Source organism: Podarcis erhardii, assembly GCF_964252035.2.
Source record: "Podarcis erhardii genome assembly, chromosome: 4".
Taxonomy (NCBI): domain Eukaryota; kingdom Metazoa; phylum Chordata; class Lepidosauria; order Squamata; family Lacertidae; genus Podarcis; species Podarcis erhardii.
The window spans coordinates 38,702,404-38,727,339 of NC_138508.1; the positions used below are offsets into that span (position 1 = coordinate 38,702,404).

The following is a 24,936-nucleotide window of genomic DNA, read 5'->3' on the forward strand; positions in this document are numbered from 1 at the left end:
TGTTGCAACAGTTTAATAAAGGTTATGCTTACTAGCTGCTTTGCTTCTCAATATTCTCTGGTTGGCCTCTGTTATTTTCTCCTACCAGTAGAGAAACTACATAAGGACTCTATACGGCCTCTTGGATACCTCATAAGGGGAAAAGGAGCAGTTTTTTCTTATAACAGTGACTTACTACATACAACTGATGAGGTGGACTCTAGTCTAAGGTATAAACTTTGCTGCAGTTTTTTCCCCTGCCACTATTTGAAATACCATTTTCCACTATATAAGGATACTCATCCAGGCCTGTGCTCAGTGAAATGAATGGTGGAAAACAAGAAGCATAAATAGAAACACTTAAATGTACCTCACAAACCAAAAACATCATGCAGAGATGTTCAAGACTGCAAACTCCTTCCCTGGAGATGACGGGGTTATTCATTTTTTGGAAATCCTCTAACGTTACAACAAGACACTGCTTCTGAGTGAATGTGGATGAAATGTTCTGCTAGCAGCTGTAGAACTTCCTGCTCACATTTGCTGTCCGTCTTATCTCTCCTGATCAGTTTTCATGTGTTGAGATTATTCTTGAAATTGTTGCACTGAACTTTGTTCTGATTTTGCCCTTTTTAATTCCAGCATGGAATTTGGTATTTGGTACGTTGATTGACAGTACTGTTCTGCAAGGTTGGTTTCTTCTCTTATGGTTGCTTACTATCTTCATATAATCATAAAGATTATATGGCCTCTCCCTTGGCCAGTTAATCCACTTTCCATGTCTACTTGTTATTTCAGTTTCTGCATTCTTCTCTTCTTTCAGATACCACTCCCATGGTCTTTAAAATTGTGTAGATGCCCTACATCTGTGGGGCTACTTCCACGGCTACAGGAACTCTTAATTTTAATTTTGAAATTTTATTGTGCAGACGAAACTAAGTATTGTTCTGACATGGTGGCTGTGTGACTTGGTGCTTACATAGCTACTTTAACTCTGTTCCAGCAGGAACTATCACCTTGGATCAGGGATGGTTAACCTATGACTCTCCCAGTATTGTTGGATTCCAATTCTCATCAGTCCTAGTCAGCATGGCCAACAATCAGAGATAATTGGGGGGGGGGGGAGAGTACAGCAACATCTGAGCTCAATAGATGAACCAGCCTTGCCTGGGATAGTATGACTATAATAGGACTTATCTGGAGTAAATAAGTAGAGGCAGCCAAAATAGATATTAACTGCTATTTCCTGTGGGCACAGATAACTTTAAAGGGGTATTGACACACTAAAACAACCAGCCACTATGAAAGTGCTAAATCCTGTGTAAGCTAGGTGCTAACATATTTTCCACCCACTTCTGACAATGTAATGTGTACAAAAGAGTTGAGTAAATTGAACAAGGAGCTTTGCAGTGAAAAACTGTGTTGGAAGTAAGCCTGTAAGCCTCATATACAGGAATGACAAGGAGTTTTGCAGTGAAAAACTGTGTGTTGGAAGTAAGCCTGATATACAGGAATGAAAAGTACATTTATGACTTAAGAATTAAAATTTCAGTAAAATTAAGTTTAAAATATAATAATAATAATCGGAACAATACAACTTAAAAGAGAGCAGCATAAAAGTCAGCGGGAAGAAGGCAGCATAAAAGTAGAGCTAAAACAGGTCATATTAAAAATCCTGGGAAAATATAACGGTCTTTGCCTGGTATTAAAACGACATCAAAGTTGGTGGCACTTGAGAGATGTGTGTTCAGGCATTGTGCATTAGTTCAACGGGGCTTTATTTTTTGCCATCTTATGATACAGGTAAAGTGGTACAGGTGTCCTACAAGCTGAAAAAATAGGAGGAAAGCTGTTGTGTGCAAGTGAATCACATAGCACCATATAGTTGTAATGTATGAGCAAACAATGGATTTGGACATCTGGCAGCTTCAGATAGTGAGCGTCCTAATATGGTACCTTAAATTGGTGTATGGAGTAGTTTTATTTATGTTTTACCAACTTAAAACAATTATGAATTTAATAAGACCACAGGTTGCATGTTAAAATCTTCATGTAATATTTACAATCTTGGCTACGTATAGACTGGCTACATATAAACTGCTTTCCTTTTCACTAGAATAGGGGTACTGGGAACTTAAAGCTATTCTGAAGGAGAGACGGAGCCTTAATATCTATAGAAGGGAAAAGTCCTATTTACAGTACTGGGTTTTTCTAAATGCTCTTACCTCCCTTAGGCCCAAACTAGTCAATTAAGTGATTAAATTAATGAGACTGCAAACTGCACTAAGTTTATTCCAGAATGAAAATACGCCTTTAAAGCACTAGCTTCTACAAACTCTTTTTTCATTACTACATATAATACAGGGAGGAAACCTGAAGGTGTGGCGGAGGGCGGGGAGCTTTCAAAAATAGTTCCCAGAGTGTGCTATGCTTTTAGATCAGGTTCTACAGTAGCTACTTGCAAACACTTGCACCTAAATGCACATGTGTATTGCTGTAAAACTGGTTATACTTCTGGGGAGTAGTTCTGGCATTTCCGGGGTATAGCTTGAAGTCCTTTGGGAACTAAAATGGCCTCTGACCTGACTAGAGACAACAGTGAGACATTTGAAAATAATTGAACTATGCACAGTGACAACTTTATAGTACTGTCTTTGAAAATTTAAATATCCTTAACAATATAATTATAAAATTGCTGTGACTTACTTCGCCAGGATAACAAGATACAGTTGAATCAAATTATCGTTTAGTATTTGATATCTTATTATGGATATCAGCAGTAACTCTTGCAGAGCTCTATGGTGCATCTCAAACTTAATCCCCAATTATTTCAGTAGGATTTAAGTGCAAGTAAATATGTTTAGCAGTACTCTGTTCAGCATGCTGCTACTGATGCTAGTTGCGAATTGCCAAAATAAGTGAAAATTTAAAAAATAAAAGCAACCAACACTTGTGTGCATGACTATTCACAAAGTTGAATGAAGAAAACAACTAAAGATCAAAAACTAAAAATTGTTACAGAATAAGTTTTTCTGGTCTACAGTCCACTTCATAGTTGATGTAGCAAGTTCAAACTTGAGTCCATGTAGGGCAGGCATGGTCAAACTTGGCCCTCCAGATGTTTTGGGACTACAACTCCAATCATCCTTGACCACTGGTCCTGTGAGCTAGGGATGATTGGAGTTGTAGTCCCAAAACATCTGGAGGGCCAAGTTTGGCCATGCCTGATATACAGGATGCTATTAAACTTGCTTCTCTTAAAATGGAAACACCTTAAGCACTGCAGCTTTTATAGTGGCATAAGCTTTTGCAGCTCAGTTTCCATTTCATCAGGTCTATGAAGTGGTCACTTAAGTGGGCAGGTATAAGTAACACGAATATAGAAAGGAAAAGGAAGTGTTGGGTTTTTTGCTGGAGCAAGAGCCAAGCAAGCAAGAGATAACCATGTGGGCAGTGCTATCTAGAGCACAATTGAAAACAAAATCCAGTCAAATGGACTATCCAGTTAGCAAGAGTGTGACCCACTCAAGACTAGTGTCTATGTTGAGAGATGAAGCAAGTCATGAGAAATGGTCCCTCAGCCAATCACTCAGGTAAGACTTCAAGATAATCCTCAGCATCTTCATTTTCTGGGGAGGAAAAAAAAGCAAGTTATTTGATTATTTCTTTAATTCCTGAGTGGAGAAAGATAATATTTTATTGGCAGACCCAAACAGATGGTGTGATGGCTTGTATTGGAATAATTACTTCTGACTGAAACTCAGGGCCTTTTTCAGATGGAACTCAGTTCTGGGACCTCTCAGGTGGGCAGCATTGCCATTCTAAGAGAACAGGGGAGGTGTTCGTGTTGAGTTCTGGCACCTCTTTTTAGGGGAAAAAAAATAGCGCTGCTGAAACTGAACATTTGCAGAATGACATATAGAACATAATAAGACATATTGCTCAGTGAAGAAGCTATAACTACATATTTCATTATCAGTGTCTTGTAATCCCAATAGCTACTTGCTACCTTTTTGCAAAGCAATATTAGGAGAGGAAAACTGCAGCAGAAAAGGTACTGTGACGCTTATTTATCCCAGTTGCAAGTTGCTCCCTTCTAATTCCTCTTTGCTGAGAAGGGTCCATCAAGGCTTTTGCTCACAAAGTTTCAGCATAATATGTGCTTCTGGCAGCACATGATAATTTTGCCCAATTTTGGCTCATTCCTTCCACAAAGCTGCAATGGGAAAGATGGAAATAAAGCCCAGTTGCTCAAGCAGAATAACCCTTGCAGTTTATTAGACCCAAACCAAGTCAGGAAATATTTCCATTTAGACCAAGGGTGGTTAACCTCTGACCTTACAGATTTTACTGGACCACAGTTTACATATCCCCAACCATTAGTTGCACTGGTGGGGGGCTAATAGGAGTTAGAGTCTTAACAACATCTTATTTAGACTGTTCAACTGTTGCTTCATTTTTCAATTCAATTTTGGTCCTTTGAATTTGAAGTAATGCAAATATCTAAATTGGACATTTGTGATCTAAACTTGGAACAAATGGGGAATTCTTCAAACATTCACAGAATTTACTCCCTCCACTTGCCAAATATATTAGTAAAAATATTAAATAAATTACAAGGCAGGCAAAGCTAGCATGAGATATCTTTCCCTGCCCTGATATAGCTTCATTCCGGTATGAAATTCACGGCATGTAATGCCTTAAGAGAGAATATTATGAAAATGATATATAGGTGGTACATGACCCCAGTCAAACTTGCAAAAATCTACCATTTGCCTGATAATAAATGTTGGAAATGTAAAGAAACTGAAGGGACATTCTTTCACCTTTGGTGGACGTGCCCAAGGATTAAGGCTTTCTGGGAGATGATATATAATGAACTGAAAAAGGTATTTAAGTATACTTTCTTGAAGAAACCAGAGGCCTTTCTCCTGGGTATGGTCGGCCAATTGGTGCCAAAGAAGGATAGAACTTTCTTTATGTACGCTACAGCAGCAGCAAGAATACTCATCGCAAAGCATTGGAAGACACAAGACCTACCCACCTTGGAAGAATGGCAGATGCAAGTAATAGACTATATGGAAATGGCTGAAATGACCGGCAGAATTCGAGATCAAGGAGAAGAGCAGGTGGAAGAGGACTGGAAGAAGTTTAAAGTTTACCTACAAAAACACTGTAAAATTTTTGAGTGCTGAGGACATGAAAAGGAAAAGAAGGGGTTCTAGTGACTAAGTTAAATAAGACTACAAAGGGAGGGACTAAGAATGAAAATGAATAAGAATGATCTTGCTGAACTAATTATTACATAGAATACAAGATCGGGAGGCGGGTGGAAGTAAGGAAAATAAGGTTTTGAAGGGTATAATTGGAAAGTGAGCTTTTTTTTATGCTAAAATTTCCTTTTCTCTCTCTTTTTTTGTCTATGTTCTTTTTTCTTTAGTAATGTTTGTGGATTTTTATGTTGGAATGAAAATTTGGTTTTTTTTGTTCTCTTTTTGTGTAAAACTCAATAAAATATTATAAAAAAAAAGATATAGCTTCATTCCTAATTAAAGCAAAAGTATCACTCAAATTGTAAAATATTCTATTTCATTGCTTAAGTAATGGGTATAGAGGAAAGTCATGATGGACAACGTTAACATGATGCACCTAGCACACTACAAACAGGTTTACTCTTTCACTTAAAGAAGGGATGGAAACAATTCCAATTTCTTCCTCCTCCTGCAGTCACCTGTTGCTCTAGTGATTCTACAACCCTCCTGAGTGAATGTTGACTCTGGTGAATGTACATATGGCTTCTGATTCCATTTTCAAAGTTCTGAAGGGTAGAGTCCAAATAATCCAACACCTCCGGGTCAAATGTTTTATTTATAGATTAACTATTTCAAACAGGCTTTCCATTTTGAAAATGTTATAGTTTCCTGATCAAGCATATACCTTACTGGTTACTACAGTCATTAAAACATAGAGGCTTGAAAATAGATAGAATCATTTGTGCAACTGATACTGAATTCCTTGCTATTTATTGCTTCATTGTGAGATTTGGAAACAATTTCTAAAAATTATTTTATAGTAGAAAGATGGTAAATGAATGAAAGAAGTATGATCCGAAGCTCTTTTCGTGCAGCCTATGTGCATTTTAGCATTGGGCCATAAGCATTATGTATTCTATGAATCTTTACAAATTTAATATACAGCTGTGCTATAATTTCAAAACAAAAATTAAAACTTGTATCCAGTGCTGGTCATATGCTAGTGGAAGAGACTTGCACAGTGGAATTTTCCTCTTTTAAATGCCTCTAAATAAGCTCCAGAGGGTTGGGAGATTAGATTATGGGAGAGCAGATTATAGAGGCTGCAGATTGAAGAAGTGCACAAGTGGAAGTCTGATCATGCTGTATTTTATTCCACTTCACAGATATTCTCAAACTGACATTTCAATAGCTCCAGTGACTTGAATCACAAATTCCTTGACCTATCCCATTTTGCATTCATTCTGCAGCATTTGCAAATAGAAGAAAAAATCATTTATTACCTTTATTCATTATTTAAAATTTCATCTTCCTTACCTAATGCTTATTTCTCAAAGCTGTATGTGAAAAGGAATGAACATAACATAATGTGTAAAGCAATTTTCATTGCTTTATTAGTAGGAATACCCACAAAGAAAAGACCAGGTAGAATACATCCCTGTTGGGTATCTCTTGATAGAGTAAGATTGGATTATATATGCTCATTTGTTGTTACTTTTGCTTTGGGATTGGTTAAAGCTATCCAGTTCTAAATATTGAATCATAACAAAACTCCAAAACTTGAAATAGAAAAGGGCACTCAACATTATCAAATGCTTTTTTCGGTGTCTAAAAAGAGCAAGAGTCTCTTCTTTAGCGGGATTCCCTTGAACTGCAGTCCTGTTCAAACTTACCTGGAAGTCTCATTGAGCACAATGAGAATTACTTCTAAGTAAATGTGTATAAACTGTGTATAAAATGTGGTTAAAATCCAATACACATTCAAATCGGGGGTGGGGGATGGAATTCCAGCTGAACTTAATGAGTCCTAATTAAGAGTAAACATGTCTGTGATTCCATAAATATATTATTTCCCCTACATTATCTGTATCCTCTTACATATAAAGCTAATTGTTCTAAATATTTTATAATAATTATTTAAGAGTGATATTTTTCTGTAAGAAGTAATTTAGAGACAAATTCTTACCTTGCTTAAATGTAGGCTATATAAACTTCTATCCAAAAGTTCTTTTTTTTTAAGATTTCATTTACAGTACCTCTTAATGCCTCAGTCAAAATCTTCAAAGACTTTGGAATAGCTGATTAGACCAGTTAAGCTGAGAGCAGTGCAGTATAATGATTAGAGTATTGGACTAAGCCCTGGGAAACCAAGATTTTAGTCCCCACTCAGTCATTGAGCTCATTGGGTGACCTTGGACCAGTTGCTGTCTCTTAGTCTAACCTAAATCATGTTGTGAAGTGAAAATGGGGAGAGGGAGAACAATGTGCACCACCTTGAACTCCTTGGAGAGAAGGTGGAATTTAAGTATAATAATCAGATCCAGGAATTTTATGGTGCCTCACTGTTGTTGCAACCTTTTTTATTTCCTCTATGGTAACTAATGAATCTAGTTCTTTAGGCTCTGAAGCTGTCAGTTTTGTGATTTTTATTAAAGTAAACTTTTGTATATGTGATTGATATTACTATTTATATAGAGATTTGAAATAATTCCTCTGATATGTCATCATATAGCACCTTTAAAGCTGCTGACTACTTCAAATAGGACATTCTTACTATGTTCTATTTTATAGCTCTAATTGAATTAAATAGACCATTGACATTGAGCAAACATGCATAATTTTGCATATGAATTATGAGAAAAAGCCTATGTGTTTTTAAATTCTGTACTCACATTTTAAGGATAGCCATTATCTCCTATGTGTGAGATAAAGGATATTATCTGTTCTAAGATGGTACCTGCTGGCCTTGGTTTTAGTGAGTATCAATTAGAATCTGCTGCTTGATTGAAACTTCCCTTTTTACTCAGAAGGTTTAATTGCTTAATTGACACAGTGCTGCTTTCAGAACCTCCTAAACCATTCTATGCTTTTAATGTCAAGTTCCATGGAAATTCATGAAGGGCATATCTGTTAATAAAGAGATATCTCTGGTTAAGAACTTAATTCGTTCCAGAGGTCCGTTCTTAACTTGAAACTGTTCTTAACCTGAGGTACCACTTTAGCTAATGGGGTCTCCTGATGCCGCCATGAAATTTCTGTTCTCATCCTGAAGCAAAGTTCTTAACCCAAGGTACTATTTCTGGGTTAGCGGAATCTGTAACCTGAAGCGTCTGTAACACGAGGTACCACTGTACATGTTTTCTTATATTATTATTTTATATATATTCTTTCCCTCTGATTTTTTAAAAAAACATATCTATTATATTTTAACCCAACTCTGCCTCCTCAAAACTCAAAGCAGATACATGGTCCCCTTACCCAAGTCATGGGTACATTGTGGCTGAGAGGAGACTTGTGTTTAGGTTTAGGTCTCCAGAGTGCTAGCTGTGCACTCTTAAACTACCATCCCACACCAGGCTTGCTTTATCATTTTTAAAAAGATAGAGCATTGTGATAGTAAGGGCCGCTCAAGCTGTTTGAGAGTGGAACAGTCTCCTTCGAGAGGTTGTGGGTTCTCCTTCCTTGGAGGCTTTTAAGCAGAGGTTGTATGGTCATCTGTCATGGATGCTTTAGCTACGATTCCTGCATCGCAGGGGGTTGGACTAGATGATTTTATTTATAAAATCTATGATTTTATAAATAATCAATCCTCTACTGCAGAGTTTATTGACCTTTCCCATTACAGATCATGGTAATATTCAATGTTAGCCATACCCAGAATAGACCCATTAAAATCAATGGTCTTTAAAGCCTTGATTTCATTGGGTCCACTGTGAGTGAAACTTAATTGGCTTTCATCCCATGTTGTTTCACTACTTTTGTTAATTTGAAAAAAATATATATACCCGTCATTTTCCTGCATTACAAGAATTGTTATACAGCATAGTATTAGTAGTATATCATTCTTTTCTGATTATTATTATGTGTGTCTCTTACCAGGAATCAAATATGCTTCACCTTTAGTGACGTAGACGGTCTGAGATCTTTGGGATGTTGTAGGTCTATTTACTGGATAGCGCAGGTTGCTTACTAGCCCTTGATTTGGTTTCTCATAAGTAGCAATTAAATCCTTTAAAGTTCTGAAGTCCTGTTTTGGAGCACCCTCAGAAGTCTGCAAAAGAAGTAGATTGTTGCCACATTATCATTTGATTATACTATTTGTAAATTGCTGTTCCTCACAAGAGTGAAGATTAATTAATTTCACTGAAATGGATAACTAGAATAGTAATCTCCTTCCCTGGAGGTTTTTAAGCAGAGGTTTGATGGCCATCTGACAGGGATGCCTTAGCTGAGTTTCCTGCATTGCAGGGGGTCAGACTAGATGGCTCTTGGGGTCCCTTCCAACTCTACAATTATCTGATACTGTGAATATGAAACTGATATATATTGTGCTCTTGGCAGAGTTCCATCCTGCTGAAAATTAAGGTTGTCATGGTGGCCACCAAGTGCTAGAATGAATGAATACCCAAAAATAAGGTCACCCAGAGACGTAGATTTTTTTAAAAAAGTAGTTAAATAAACAAAAAGGTTAAGCAAGGTGACATATGTGTCTAGTAGGACCTGTTAAGTGCATATTTATTACATTCTTTTACTCTAGATGTAGTCATTTTCTTACCCCCAAAACACACAAGACGTAACCGGCTGTACTTTCGAATAAATAAGGTATACTATTCATTGTATCAAATTGTAGATTTCAGTGGAAGTCTCATAAAGTTCAATGAAAAAAGCTGAAGACCCAGTGGATCAATTCATTCTCTAGTCAGACATAGTAGTCAACCACTACTATGCTATAAGATCCACAATCCTGTAATATTATGTATGAGCCTGTTCTACTGATGAAGCCTAGGATGGCGAAACAAGGCTAATATTCAGGAAATCCTTGTCTTAGACTCTGTGAAAGGATTCTGTGGAACTGTAACAACCCTTCATGTGGATTATTGGACTCTTTGAAGAGACAGGTGGAATAGATACTTTTATATGTAGGGATCTTATCCGTGAACTGACTAGAGAATGAAGTGATCCACTGGGTCTTCTGCTTTTTTTATGAGTCTTCTGTTGAAATCTACAATTTGATACAATGAATAGTATACCTTATTTATTCAAAAGTACATATTGAGTATGTTTCATGTAACCATAGGTTTGTTGTTGTTGTGTCATTTTCTTACCTGCATCATAAAGTGCCCATTATGTTTCCTGAAGATTCGGTAAGTGTAGATAATCTGTTCATAGCTGATTTTTAAATAGGAAACAGACACATTAATAAATAATTGCCTTATTTGTCAAATTGCTGTAATAGTCATATATGTCGAAGAGTCATTAGGTCTGTAAATCCTATCCAGTTCATTCAGAGAGAAATGGTCATGTGAGCTACCACATTATGCTAGAGGAAGACTGCCATTCATGCTGCTAGGTTTCAGGTTATCTCTTATGAGCTGAATGGAATCCCTGCTATAATTAAATTTGTATAGCACTTCAAAAGAAACAGATGTGTTCCAAGTAGTGTGTACATGAACGCTCTTCTGATGGTATCTGGGGTTGGTAGCAATAGTTCCGGCTTTCTGATAAGGAGATCAGAGATCGCACTAGTTTTGCCTAGTTTTGTCCAGCAAGCTGTTAAGATATGTCTTCAGTGTGAGACAAACAAATGTTATTTTCCTACAACTCAGAAACAACAACTAACAAATCAGAGTAATCATGTTTGGGAAACGATGTAAGTTCGATACAGCAGAAACTATAAATATAACTTGATTTCCAGTAATATTTACGACGATGAGGTTTCTTGTACTGATTGAGATCAACAGTCCATTGTGATCAATACTACACTTGCCATCATTCATATGTGATAACTGGTTTTATTATGTAGATCACTCCTCTGGATGTAAACCTACACATCTAAAAAGACTCTGCTCCTACACCACAAAAACATTGGAGAAGGGATGGTGGAGAATAACGTACCACCATATGGGTGAGAGATGAAATCTGTAGCTTACTAGTTGAAAAGCTTGCTAATTTTAAGATTTTTTTGTGAACCCCCAGTGGAGGGGTTATAAGTACCGTTTACTATGAATATGTAAAGAGACAATTGATTTACCAAATATTTAGAGTTATGGCTTCGATAATTTGAAGAAATTAAAATAGATTTCTGACAAAAATTGTGCCAATATATATTTTACTGTATATGTACATTTTACAGCAAAAGAAGTACTTTGATCTGAGCCAGACTCTAAATGCAACTTACAATCAAAAGCAGAATCATTTTCATGTGCACATACCCCTGGGATTACATTTATATCCACCTAGATGAACTTCTTTGATTTCTTAAAATCAGGGGGCTGTTATCTCTCAAAAATTCCAAACATAATAAAGATTGGACCCAATACATAGAAAGTTGTGTGTAAGCCCCATTGATATCTGATAACTGAAGTGAAGCTATTCTCTCCAAAAGAAAAGCAAGATAACTAGTTTAAATGAAAAGGGAAATACTTACAAAACACAAAGGCACAAGACTCCTGGAATACTCTCACTGTTTCGTATTAAAAAGCTCCCATTTTTTCCTGTTTTGCTCAGTAATTTTTCACAGTCGTCTTTAGTTATAGTTCCGTGGAAATACTGCAGTTCCATTTACCTATGAAAATGTTTTCAGATCAATTATTAAAGATTTAGATCAAAAAGAGGATCTGTTCTTTACCTAACTAAAGCCAACCTATTTAGCACAGATGTTGAAACTGGCACAGCGCCTTTATGAAAGGCTTTCAACTGTGTTGTTTCAGTTCAACAACGTGATTGTTTTTTCCCCTATGCAAAACCTAGGAAACAGCACAGGAAATGTAAAACTGATAAATGGATTAGTCGTCACCAGAGCTCTTTAAACAAAGAACTTTACTGGGTTTCTTAGTGGTTGGTTGTGGGGGAGAAAGGTGAAGATTGAATCATTTCTTGAAATATATTTATAATCTTTTGTCAGCATGATTAAGATGATTATGAGCTACACAAAGATATGTTTATTCAAAAGGATTTTGTGTGTGTGCGCGCACCCAACAAATAGTATGATCATCTGTCAGAAATGGAAGGGGCTAGATACAAGTCTTTGGCAAAGTGAACAAGGGTCATTGGTTTTGTCTTGCAAGTACAATCCAGTCCAGCAACTGGAATAGTGTACATGGCAATTGGTTTGTGATACATTGGCCCAAGGAAGGACAACTGTTCCACAGCAAACTCTTACATGTGATATTCAAAACACAGGAGCTCCAATTACCTGAAAACCGCTCCACAGGATTTCTCCTGCAATGTTGGGATGCTAGGCTCAAGATTTTGTTCATCCAGGTTTTACTCAGTGGTCTGTCAGTTCCAGTTCCTCATAGCTCAATAACCCTATTTTATCAGTCTCACAAGCAAGTTGTGAAGGCAGAATACAGAAAGCATTATAGAGCAATGTAAAATGTAACATTAGAGTGGGGAACAACATTTCTTTATGTTTGATGTTGCAACAACCCTGTATTACAGTCCTCTCTTTTTTCTCTCCCTGTAGATGGAGATCTGTGGCTAATTTTTATTTGTATCTTCTCTATCAAATGAATAAACAGTAAAAAACACACACACGCAAGTGCCAAAGGTTGTACGGTGTGCATTTTATTATTCTGTTACAGTAAGCTCAAGAATGTATTCTTGCATATTTTACCTCAGTGGGTACTGATTCATCCAAAACTATCCAGTACAGAAATTACTGAGCTGGGGTTTTAAAAAAATCATTGATTTCTAAACCGGATACTCAAAAGGTGCCACTTTACACAGATGTGCCACCTATTCTCATTGTTGATTGTCACCTATAACAGTCTCCTAAATTTCTGTCTTTTTTTTGTCTGGAACCCTTTTGCTTGGGTGATCAAGAGAGCATTTTTTAGATAGCTGAGAGGGAGGAGGTGATAATGATCTCCCCATAAGTCCCTTTCCTACGGGCAAAAAACCATACTGATTTTAATGCAAGAAATTGTCCAGCTCTAGGCCACATTTCCATATTCATTCCCACCACTGATGGGTCTTCTCACTAATATGGTCACGGTGATGGACTACTGCAGGTTAGGTAAGGTTGCATCCCTACCCCAGCATCCTGAGTACTCACATACAAGGAAATATGCATGCATCTGCTTGCCAGATGTTTATCGCCACCAACTTTGACAGCACTGATCACCTTTGAGGAATACAGAAGGGCAGTGGGACCATTCACATGGCCTGCCCTCTGATGAAACCTGATAATGTGTTCCTGAATGATCTGGGGGATTTTCCAGCAGAGAAAGTTGATGGCTCTGTTGAAAGCCTGGTTTCAGTATAGAATGGTGAGATGGAATGGGCTTGTTGACACAATATCTCCCAAGCATCCTCTGGTGTTGTGGAGCCCAAGTGATTCCTTGGTATTTGGGGGGAGTTTCAGGTTTTGAAGCAAGCCAGATCAAGACTGACCAAACACTGGTTAGTGCATATAATCCTGCCCGCCATGTGGCAGTGTCAGGTGTGAAGAAGGCTCATTTTGCAGCTTGCACTGCATCTTCTAGGAGCCATCCAGCAGAGTTCTTTTGGATGTTCCAGAGATTACTGACCCCCTCTGTGTAATTTCAATGCTGTAATTCCATATAATCCTAGAATTATAGAGTTGGAAGTGATGCCAGAGGTCATCTAGTCCAATCCCCAGCAGTTCAGGAATCATAACTAAAGCATCCCTGACAAGCAGCCATCCAACCTCTGTTTAAAAACCTCCAATGAGGAAAAGTTCTTCCTGATGTTCAGTCACCATCTCCTCTCTTGCAATTTGAATCCATTGGTTTGTGTCCTCCCTTCTAGAACAGCAGAAAACAAGTTTGCTCCATCTTCCATGTGATAGCCCTTTAGATATTTGAAAATCGCTATCGTATCACCTCTGAATTTCCTCTTTGCCAGGCTAAACATGCCCATCTCCTTCAACCACTTCCCACAAGGCTTAGTTTCCAGATCTTTTCTAATCTTGGTTGCCCGCTGCACATGTTCCAGCTTTGAAATTTACCACAATTCATGCAGCTTTCTTCAAAATTCTTGCAAATACTTTGCCCCCTCCAACTCCAGCTCCAAATTGGCTTAAAATAAAATTTCATGACAATGTTAACATTCAGTTTTATTTATTGCAAAATTTGTATCCTGCCAAGTAACTGACTCTTGCAGCAGCTAGTACTAATTTAAAATAGGAAATTAAAAATTCAAGAATTACAGATACAGGTAGGTAGCTGTGTTAGTCTGCCGTAGTCGAAACAAAATTTAAAAATTCCTTCCAGTAGCACCTTAGAGACCAACTAAGTTTGTTATTGGTATGAGCTTTCGTGTGCATGCACACTTCTTGTGCAAACTGCAAACAAGAGAGAGCGAAAAGGCATGAAAAAGCAATGCAGCTGTCCTCCAAGTAATATCTTGGCCTGCTTTCTTGACCACAGAGGTATTTCTAAATGAGTAACCAGTCAGCCAGCCAAAGGAAAAGGCCTAGTTGCCTCCCTTGCGAGGGTGGAGTGGATCAGGTCACAGAGGCCAAAGATGACAAGTACCCAGATTCTACTCAAGTCAACTTTCTGGCAGCAACTGCAAGTCAACCTGACACCACGGATCTTGAGGTTATGAAACTGGCATTGTTTTTGTGTGCAGGTGTGAGTGAAGTGGTTTTGCACAGAGAAAGCCTCCCGTCTGCCAGCGTAGTTGCTAAAGCCATTTCCATCAGTGAGCTGTCAACATATAGTTTCCTGTTCCCCTCTGAGAGTCTGATTAAGCTCTTAGAGTTCATCCTTGCCTGTTTTACTCCATGCTGTGCACCTGCATGAAGCTGAAGCCGGGAGTTATTTTACTGCTTGGTGAAAAATAAGCAAAAGCCTGTCACATCAGTTTTTCATGCTGAAACGATCCGGCAAATTGCCTTCCTTGCTCAGAAAGCCTGCTTGTTCGTGATCTTTTGTAACACGAAATGTCACTCAAACAGTTACCACTGGCCCCTGTCCCTGTCAGAATATCAGGACTGTTCTATACACAATTATCATTGTTTGATACATTATTCTGTAATGCAGATATATTGAAATGTCCCCCAGGAGCAGGCATGTACAGGATATATCCCTTGCTGAGTTTTTTTCTTCCTCATGAGATAGGATTTTTGTCATGAGGAGGAAATTGTACTTTACTGTTATGGGCTGTTGCATTTTACTTCAACGGGAATGCATATTTTCTAGGCTTTGTTTAAACAGACGGTTGGTACAAACTGTTGCATATAATATCAGATGCATATTTTCACTTGTTTGTTCAATGCGGATTATAGGGTTAATTTGGAAGCCTAGCAAATGCTGAGAGTTTCAGCTATCAAGGCAACGAAACGCCATTGTGGAAGTGAAAGATGGCACATATCTTGGCTTCAGGGGTTTTGTGACACTGAGTGGAGCATATGATTGACAAGTGGAGACTGTATCTTGGGATAGCCAGCCTGGAGACAAGCAGTTTTGATGTGGTACAAGGAAGAAAGGCTGCTACTCAAGAGTAAGATTCTCATGAGAGCCTGGTTGAGTTTATGGACTGTTTCGTCCAGGGCTATTGGATTGCTCCAAAAGGGAATATGCTAGTTTCCTTCAAATTATGCATTGCATTGTCTGTCTTTTCCATCTTAGTGAACTATTTTCTTGTTTCCTAAACCTGGAGTTGCTTCTCTTTATTTTAACACCTTCATGCCTGGAAGCCATAACCTATCCTACTTTGCAAAGCTTCAGAGGAGCTCAGGAAGGCTGATTGATGAAGGGGAAGCCTAGGAGAAACTCCCCCCCCCCCTTTATCCAGGGGCAGCAAATTCTTTTAAAGATGGGGCTGAGCAGAGAGGTACACTCTGTGCTACCTGGAAACAGGCTTCCTCAAAAGGCAGCGGACCTAGAGGGGGCTGAGAGGTGGCTGCCATTCAACCCAGACTTGGAGTGAATGAGAATCTTTTGGAATCGTGTGCCATACTCTTCCTTCCAAGAAAAATCCAAGACATGGAGTGACATGGTTTTGACCTCATTCTCCCTTTCAGAACTTCAGGAGACCATGCTTATATTCCAAGCGGTGGCGATATATCTCAATCTGCCAGGCCACTCCACCACTGACCTACATGCTGAAATTCTTCTACAAAGGAGTTATTCTTCCACAGAGTGTAGCTTAGCTCAACAAGGCTAGGAGGCTGCTGTTGTGAATTGACACAGTGTTTATCTTGCATACATCTCACCTTTAGACGAAATCCCTCCTTTCACCCTCCACAATATGTGAAACCCACTGCTTGTTGTTTTCTACACCCTCATGGGCTGTTAGTGTTGTTGATTATAGCCTCTTGAAACCTCTAGATGGCACTGTAACTCTGCCTAATGCAAAGGCATGGGAAGCAATAATATCAGTTTTAAAACGTTCCTTTCCCCCAGCGGATAAAGAAATCAAAGCCACTCAGTGATATGCTTCTAACTCCTGATATACTGTTCCGTATTGGGCAAGTACTGCAATCATTTGATTTATATATTATTAATAGGATTTTGTGCCACGATGCTCATGTATGCTTGATGGAGAATTTGGAAGCAATGCCTGAGCGATGAATAATAGCGTAATTGTTGGTGCGTGAATAAACAAGCAATTCACTTCAAGGAAGTGTGCAAAAACCGGCTAATATTTCATTTTCATCTTAATATCAAAAGTTGGTCTGTGTTGAACAGCAGAGTTCATAACCATATGTTCCATTCAGGGTATTGGGCGGGGCTGTCCCCTGGTGCTGAGTGCAGGGCAAAAGGACATTCTTCAAATTCTAGGGAACCTCTTAATATAATGCTCCATATTTATAAGCTATCTGGCTGCACAGCATGCGCACCTCCTGAATTACTTTGCTTCCCCAAGTAGAAGAAGGGAAAGGAGTAGACTGTGACTTAGAAACCTGTTATCTTATACAAGAGCGAGGCTCACCAGTGCATCTTCCCTCAAGCAATGGGATTGCTGGCTGAGACTGATTGGATTCTTAGACCAAAACGCTGGGTTGGTTCTCAGTGACTAGGCTCATTTAGAACAGGAGGCAGGATTAAGCCCCACACCAAGAGTGTGGTCCAGTACTAAAATGTAGCCACTGCGACTAGTGGACCATCATTCGTGGCATGCTGCAGATTGGCACTACACAGGCAAAAGGTCTACATTTTCAAATTCCCACATCCCCTTTCTGAAAAAGAACAGAGAGCAGTATAAGCTTCCCATCAGTCATTTCACTCTTTGATCGGATGTTTACCAAAGCAAGTAAGCAGTACCGATGAAATAATGCTCCTGCTGCGATGTCATCAGGAGTGTTTCTGTAAAAGCCCCATGGGAACATATATTGCTATCTAATTAAGGCTTATTTTTCAGCTATCAGACAGACAAATTTGTTTCCAAGTGCAGCTAGCTGCTGCTGAATCGGAAGCCTATGAGATTTAAAATGAATTATATGCTACAGAGAGGGGAAGAGATAACAGGGAAGATCCAGTCCAATATCACACAGACACAACTTGCTTAAACTCTGAACCCAGTCCAGAGAAATGCTGCAGTCGTATGCAGATTTACATGGAAAATAGTCCCATCGGATTCAGTGAGGCTTACTTCTGAGCAGACATGTCTAGAGTTGCACTCAAAGTTGCATTGCTGTTGGCATCAGGGGACATCTTCATCATAGCTAACTTGTCCCATTCATTTCAATGGAATTCAAGATCCGTTCATACTCTGGCTTGGGGCATTTGTCTCTTGTATGTAACCCTGATGGCCATCTTTCTTGAAAATGGGCACCATATAGTCATTCACTCAGAAGAACCAGAGTTTTGTGGAAAGTCCATTTGCTTACTATTCACTCAGCAAAGGAAAAGGTTCCGTTTTCGGTATTTATGTTTCCTTGTTGACAACAAAGGAAACTGCCTTATACCAGCTCATATTATTTTCACATCTAGATCAGCATAGTTGCTTCTTGAATGGCAACAGTTCCCCAGGGTTTCCGACAAAGAGTGATTTCCCCAATCACTACCTTACCCTTCTCACTCAGGTTGCAGGTCTAATCCCCTGCAATACAGGAATCACATCTGAAGAACCCCTGACAGATGACCACCCAAATTCTGTTTACAAATCTCCACTGAAAGTGAGTCCATTACCTTCTACTGTAATCCATTCCACTGTCAGGCAGCTCTTACTGCCAGAAAGTTCCTCTAATTGTTGAATCAGAATCTACTTCCTTGGAATTTTAAATCCATTGGTTCGTGTCCCAACCACTGGAACAGCAGAAAACAAGTTTGTTCCATCATCCACCAGCCCTTCAGATATTTGAAGATTGCTATCATATCACTTCTCAGTTTTCTCTTCTCCAGGCTAAACGTCCCCAACTCTCTCAACCATTCCTCATAAGGTTTAGGTTTCCTTGATCATCTTCCTTGAATGGTTGTGGACTCTCCTCCCTTGGAGATTTTTAAGCAGAGGTTGGATGGTCATCTGTCATGGATGCTTTAGCTGAGACTCCTGCATTGCAGGGGGTTGGACTAGGTTTACCCTCAGAGTCCCTTCCAACTCTACAATTCTATGATCTTGGTCACCTTCCTCTGCACACGTTCCAGCTTGTCAATATCCTTCTTAAATTGTGCTGCCCAGAACTGGGCACAGTACTCCAGGTGTGGTCTGACCAAGGCAGAATAGAGTGGGACTATTCTTTCCCTTGATCTGGACACTGTGCTTTTGTTGATGCAGCCTAAAATAGCATTAGCTTTCTTTTTCTTTTATTTCTGGTTCATCACACTGTTTCCTTTATGAAAAAATAATAATCACAGTTTAGAAGTGTCCAACACAGTTTAGAAGTGTCCAAGCCTGTGATTGGGCAGGCTTCATCCACTCTGAAGGGGCTACTGTGCCTGAAAATTCATCCACTTCCATCAATAGGAAAAAAGCATAAAAATTAATTTAAAGCATAAAAATTGATTTAAAAATCCCTAATAGTAAAAGTGTTGAGAGGCATGAAGGAGACCAGTTAGGCTGCCTCTGAATTGGCTATTTTATAAAGTGCTGAATTGTGTGAACCAAATCTTGTACTCCAGGGAACACCCTTAGTAGTTGATAAACTGTTTTTTGAAAAGATAATTTACACAGCACTATTTTACAGTTGGATCACCCTTTCCTAATATTAATGTCCACAGTCAAGTGTGATAACAAACCACCACAGTTCTGCTGCTGACTGTTTCTGTGCAAATGCTCATTAGATCCATTACCTAATTAGCTAGCACATTAGCAATGAAAGCCTTTTGTGTACATATGCAATACTTTATGTATAATGGTTGCGCAAGGCAAATTGGAACGATGTCATATCTGGGCGATGTTCCTAATTAAAAGGCTTTCTATAATCCAAACATTGTAATTGCTGTGTACTCACAATGTGGTCTCTATGACTATTCTTTTTTTAAAAAAAATCTGTACATCCACAAAATAAAATTTCAAATGCTTTAATTGAGACAATTTATGCCTTAGGGAGGCCAACCACTAGAACCCAACTCCTAGAACAGATGTGTGGTACAAGGTAGAGGACATACATACAAGACTCAAATATAGGCTGTGTACACATTGCTGCCTTAAAATGCAGCTAAACTGTTCATTTGCTCAATTCACATCAAAGCTGGTTTCAAGGGGAAAGGTGTAAAAGCTTAGTATTCCCAAAAAATGACAGGGTAAAAAAAAAAAGCACACCTTGACATTCCACTGTTGCACTCATAACCTAGTTTTAAGGTGCCTTTTAGCTCCTAGCTTTCATATCTCAGTTTCTAACACCGGGGCTGGGCCTCTTTAAACATGCTTAGTGTGATATCAGCTCTTATATAACATTCAGTCAATTTGGACATTGGTAGGAAAAGGGATAAAATCATCCTACCCTTGTCAACAGTTTTGAGAACATAACACAATGGTTTTGCTCATCTCTGTATTTGATAAAATGTTTTTCCCTTGTACAAATATGACTTTATTTTGTGCTCACAAGCAATTGTTTCTAAGTCATTCAACAATGGGTTAACTGGAACACACGAACATCCTTATTTGGACATGTACTACGAAAGCTGACTTTCAGTACTGGTTTCCTGTTTCCGATTCGTATCTAGCTTCCGTCACATAAAATCTCTTTTTTTTAACACCTTCATGCAGATTTTGGGTTCTAAGTCTAAAACGACTTAGAATTACTATTTAGAAAACAACCCAATCTCAGCCAGAACCCTTGATGAATGGAGTTCTGCTCAAAACATTATTACAAAGTAGATCAGCGTCATATCAGCGCGTTGAAGTTTTTATTGCCTTTCCATTTCAAGTAATGGTTCCCTTGTCACAAGGGCTTAATAGAGGGCATCTTTTAGCTTGACAGCATGATTGATATAATCTGCATCATAACTCAAGAACAGATATGCAAATCAGAAGTATTTATTGAAGCAGTGAACTGGCATCTAGTCTGCAGGATAAAGCCTGTGAATACACAGCCATTCGCTCTTTTGCCAAACGCAATAGTTCATTCGGATTCAGGGGCGATAACACTAGTGGAGAGTAGTTCTGTGCTTTTATTAAGTAGCAAGCTTGAATACAGAATAAAAGACAGTGAAACAGTCTTAAAGCATAAAAACAGAGCACAAACAAGATAAAATACTTTCCCATTCAGCTATTGAGAGCTCCAAGGAATGTGAACAGAGAGACTAAAGCTGGCTAGTACACAGCCCTCTCCGAGTCAGGGTCTACACTGAAGCCCAAAACATTAGATCCCATCAGGGAGATTTATATACCTGAGAGCCCGAGTGGCTATGTAATGGCTGGCATATTATCTCTCCTGTTCCAGAAGCCATTATTGGGATGGTATGAGGATGTTACTCAACTGCAAGGTGAGCTAGGCTAACAAACAGGGGCCAAAACAAATACAATACCTTGTTATGCAGATGCAATAGTTACAACATATAGAGCGCAATAGGCTGAATGGTAATGTTTGTAACAAATCTCTTTACTGGTTACTTCCTACAAGTTGGTAACCGCACTTATAGAACAAGGTTACCAATGTACGGTGGTGTCCGCAGCTATACAGAGAACTAAAACTAAGGATAGATCCACACTTTTAAAAACCCGGACTGACATTCATGAGAACACCAAGAGAATCCATTCTTCCTTAGGATTTAATCACATGACAAGAGACATTGGGAGAATAGTGAAACGCCACTGGCATATCTTAAAAGAGATTCCTGGTTGCAAGGTCGCTCCACTCTTCGGGAAATGACGCACTAGATCCCTTTGAGATATACTGGTACACACTGATCTAAAACCCATACCACAACAACAGACTTTAATAACAGCCCCAAGAGGTTTTTTCAAGTGCGGACACTACGTTGCATGCAGATATGCACTTCCAGTAAAAGAGTTCGCCAACAGTGAGGGTTTTAAATTCACCATACGATCATTTGCCACATGTGCTACTGCATGCACTGTATATATATATATATAAAAAAAAAATGCAAATGTGGTTTATTATACGTGGGACAAACGACAAGACCAATCCAGGATATCGGAACATCATTCTAGGATCAGAAATAGAATTTTGGATGCTCCTCTGGTATCCCATTTCATCCAAAAATCACACACTGAGGATGTCCTGACATTTTTTGTACTTTGGATCTATCAAGGACCTCTTGAAAATGCAGGAAGAGTCCTTACACAGAAGTAAAGCAGATTTGTTTTCTTACTCAGCATTTCATTCCTTAGGTTTAAATATTGAATTGGACTATACCTGCTTCTTATAATGACATATCCCATACAAGCTATTAGAAATATATACTATATAAGAGCTCTGCCTATGACACACCATTGTGGTCATATTCCTTTAAGATTACATTTAGGTTAATTATCTACACCTGTCTCATCACATGGTTTTGCTTATTAATGGTGTATTGAGACTCATTGGCCATTACTATTGAGAATCGTCCAAGAATCATTGCTTACGTAATCTGTTACACACTTTGATTTTATGTACAACCTCTGTATCTTCTAATTCTATTCTTTAGTCGGGATGTAACTGTCAGGGAACTGCCATCGGAGGAACAGGTGGTGGAAAGGCTCCAGGAGAATAGGAGAGATTCTGCAGCAGAAGAAGGAACCAGTAGGGGGAGAGCAGGAGCTCCGGCGGAAGGGGAGTCGGAGGGGAGGCTCTGGGATACTTCCAGTGAGAATAGTGAAGAGGTAACAAGACCCCCCTTAGGAACTCCCACCCTTCGCCGGAAACTGTCACGCAGAGAGTCCAGGAGGCGCATGTCCGTCAAACAGCTTTTATGCTGGAGTAAGTTCCGTAGACGCCCACTGTCAGATTCTACCAGCGACTGACGGAGTCATGCTTTGGGGGCTCCGTTAGTGACTCGGTTTGGTTGACTAGCCAAACCCCAGAGGGATCAAGCTTTTACGCACAAGCAGCTCATTATCCCATCACAGTAACAGATTTATATTTGTAATTTCTACATGTCAAATATTAATCATTGTATTACCAGGTGTTTATATTTATATTATATAGAACTATTAACAGCTGAGGAAGCCCTTTGGGGCAAAACAAGGAAATATCCGGAAACCTTGTTCTACCCAACCCAGCTGCCTGAGGCAGCCTGCCTGTGTCTGCTACCTATGCTAGCCAACCTCATCAGCTGTATTGTCCATGACATTCTGGGGACATTTCCTTAACCACATTCGAGGACTGTGTAATATATGAACGCAAACAAGAATGTATTAAGAAAGGAAGAAATAGATCTGCATAGGATTTAATTAAATAGGTTATATACCTTGCTTAAGGATTGTATATGGTGTACATCCCGGACTTGAATTGTATGCTAGGAAGTAACCAGTAAAGAAATTTGTTACAAAGATTATTATTTAGCCTGTTGCGCTCTATATGTTATAACTAATAAACAGGGGCCAACATAATTCATTGTTTTTAAACGAGTTGTAAGGGTATTGGGTGGGATGTGCCTGGCAGGAGAGGAGTGGGGAAGAGCCGGGAGAGCCCGAATTGCCGTGGTTCCGGGTAGGGGGAGGTATGGTGTGGGAAGAGACGCAGACCGGGTAAGGAGCACACGGCCCAGGCAGTTAGTGACTGTGCCATATGCCAGCTCCTCCTCTATTATAGGGAATTGCAGTTGTCATATCAGCCAGCCCTCAGGTCTGTGACTGCTGCTGTTAAATGCCAGGTCAGCCCAGGAAAAAATTTAACTCATCCATCATCTGGTTATGGATGAAGAGGCTGATATGGCATGTATCAGTGAAACCTGGCTGGGTGAACAGGGTGGAGTTGGTCTCACCCAGCTGTGCCCACCTGGGTACTCAGCACAGCACCATGCCAGACTCAAGGGTCAGGGAGGAGCAGTTGCTGTGAACTGTAGAGATTCTCTATCTCCAGGCTCTCTGTCCAGTTGGGAGGGAAACCAGTGTGTGTGTTCCTGGCACTGGGCAATCAGAACAGATTAGGGATTCCACTGGTTTACCGCCTGCCTCTCTGCCCAGCAGTCTCCCTACCTGAACTGATAGAGCTGGTCTCGAAGACAGTGTTGAGGACTCTCAGACTTCAACATCCATGCCGAGGCAGCTGGCTCTGGGGCGGCTCAGGACTTCATGGCCACCATGACAACCATGGGGCTGTCCCAACATGTTACCAGCCCAGTGCACAAGGCAGGCCACACTCTGGACCTTGTTTTCTTGACTGGGCAAGAAGGGGGTGATTTGAAGGTGGGGGACATGTTCAAATATATAAAAGGATGTCACATAGAGGAGGGAGAAAGGTTGTTTTCTGCTGCTCCAGAGAAGCGGACACGGAGCAATGGTTCCAAACTACAAGAAAAAAGATTCCACCTAAACATTAGGAGGAACTTCCTGACAGTGAGAGCTGTTCGACAGTGGAATTTGCTGCCAAGGAGTGTGGTGGAGTCTCCTTCTTTGGAGGTCTTTAAGCAGAGGCTTGACGACCATATGTCAGGAGTACTCTGATGGCGTTTCCTGCTTGGCAGGGGTTTGGACTCGATGGCCCTTGTGGTCTCTTCCAACTCTATGATTCTATGATTCTATGATTCTATGACATTGTCATCAGTCCCTTGTCATGGTCAGATCACTTCCTGTTGAGATTTAGTACGTCAGCACCATTTCCCCTTCACAGAGGCAGAGGACCTATTAGGAAGGTCTGCCCTTGGAGGCTGATGGATCCAGTGGGATTCCAAACAGTAGTGGGGGATTTTCCGGCTGATACGACTGGTGCTCCTGTCGCAGCCCTGGCCAATGGCCAACCTCTGGAACATCCGAATGGCTCAGGCTATTGACACAATTACCCCTGAGTGCCTTCTCCCAATTTGTGGAGCCTGATTGGCCCCCTGGTATACTCCAGAGCTTAGGGCGAAGAAACAAGCTGGGAAACGGCTTGAATGCAACTTCAGGATCCAAATGAATGCAACTGAAGACTTGTAAGGGCTCATTATCAAGTCTACCTAGTGGCAGTGAAGGCAACAAAGAAGGCATACTTTGCTGCCCCCATTGCATCCTCATTATGTCATCTGGCAGAGCTTTCCCGGGTTGTATGGGGCACAGGCTGGCCCAAAGGAGGTGATAGAACCAACAGTAGCTCACTGTGACTTGCTTGCAAAGCATTTTGAGGATAAAATTGCTTGCATCCCCCAAGACCTTGACTCTGCTGTTATAGCAGATGAATCTCACGGGATGTTCAGAGCAC

General features: G+C 39.7%; 1 protein-coding gene and 2 long non-coding RNA genes across 6 annotated transcripts; 1 reads left to right on the forward strand and 2 right to left on the reverse strand.

Moving 5' to 3' along the window:
• Positions 1-91: 91 nt before the first annotated feature.
• On the forward strand, positions 92-23,740 carry LOC309340792. Of its 2 annotated transcripts, XR_014156093.1 has the most exons (5): positions 92-209; positions 622-669; positions 11,035-11,136; positions 18,239-18,324; positions 22,744-23,740. It is a non-coding gene; the product is annotated as an uncharacterized lncRNA (long non-coding RNA). The 2 variants fall into 2 exon arrangements; XR_014156094.1 differs by lacking the exons at positions 18,239-18,324; positions 22,744-23,740 and adding an exon at positions 12,700-12,735.
• SH2D1B (SH2 domain containing 1B) lies at positions 2,615-12,204 on the reverse strand. 3 transcript variants are annotated; one of them, XM_081859855.1, is made up of 5 exons: positions 11,875-12,180; positions 11,659-11,796; positions 10,337-10,400; positions 9,108-9,282; positions 2,615-3,608 (listed from the first exon to the last, which is right to left on the reverse strand). In XM_081859855.1, exons 2-5 carry the CDS (start codon positions 11,790-11,792, stop codon positions 3,565-3,567), a joined length of 417 nt encoding a protein of 138 aa, XP_081715981.1. In that variant the 5' UTR covers positions 11,793-11,796; positions 11,875-12,180; the 3' UTR covers positions 2,615-3,564. The 3 variants fall into 3 exon arrangements, with proteins under 3 accessions (XP_081715981.1, XP_081715982.1, XP_081715980.1); XM_081859856.1 differs by having other exon boundaries at positions 9,129-9,282; positions 11,659-12,204; XM_081859854.1 differs by having other exon boundaries at positions 11,659-12,161.
• Positions 19,656-23,775, reverse strand: LOC309340813. The gene is made up of 2 exons (XR_014156116.1): positions 23,736-23,775; positions 19,656-20,776 (listed from the first exon to the last, which is right to left on the reverse strand). It is a non-coding gene; the product is annotated as an uncharacterized lncRNA (long non-coding RNA).
• Positions 23,776-24,936: the final 1,161 nt, after the last annotated feature.

What these genes read in the sequence shown, in the direction of transcription:
- SH2D1B (XM_081859855.1), bottom strand. Translation starts at nt 11,792, where the DNA reads ATGGAACTGCAGTATTTCCACGGAACTATAACTAAAGACGACTGTGAA. An exon ending in ATGGGCACTTTATGATGCAG is followed by an intron (nt 9,283 to 10,336) that starts GTAAGAAAATGA and finishes CTTCTTTTGCAG; the next exon opens with ACTTCTGAGGGTGCTCCAAA. An exon ending in TGAAGCATATTTGATTCCTG is followed by an intron (nt 3,609 to 9,107) that starts GTAAGAGACACA and finishes TTTCCTCCCCAG; the next exon opens with AAAATGAAGATGCTGAGGAT.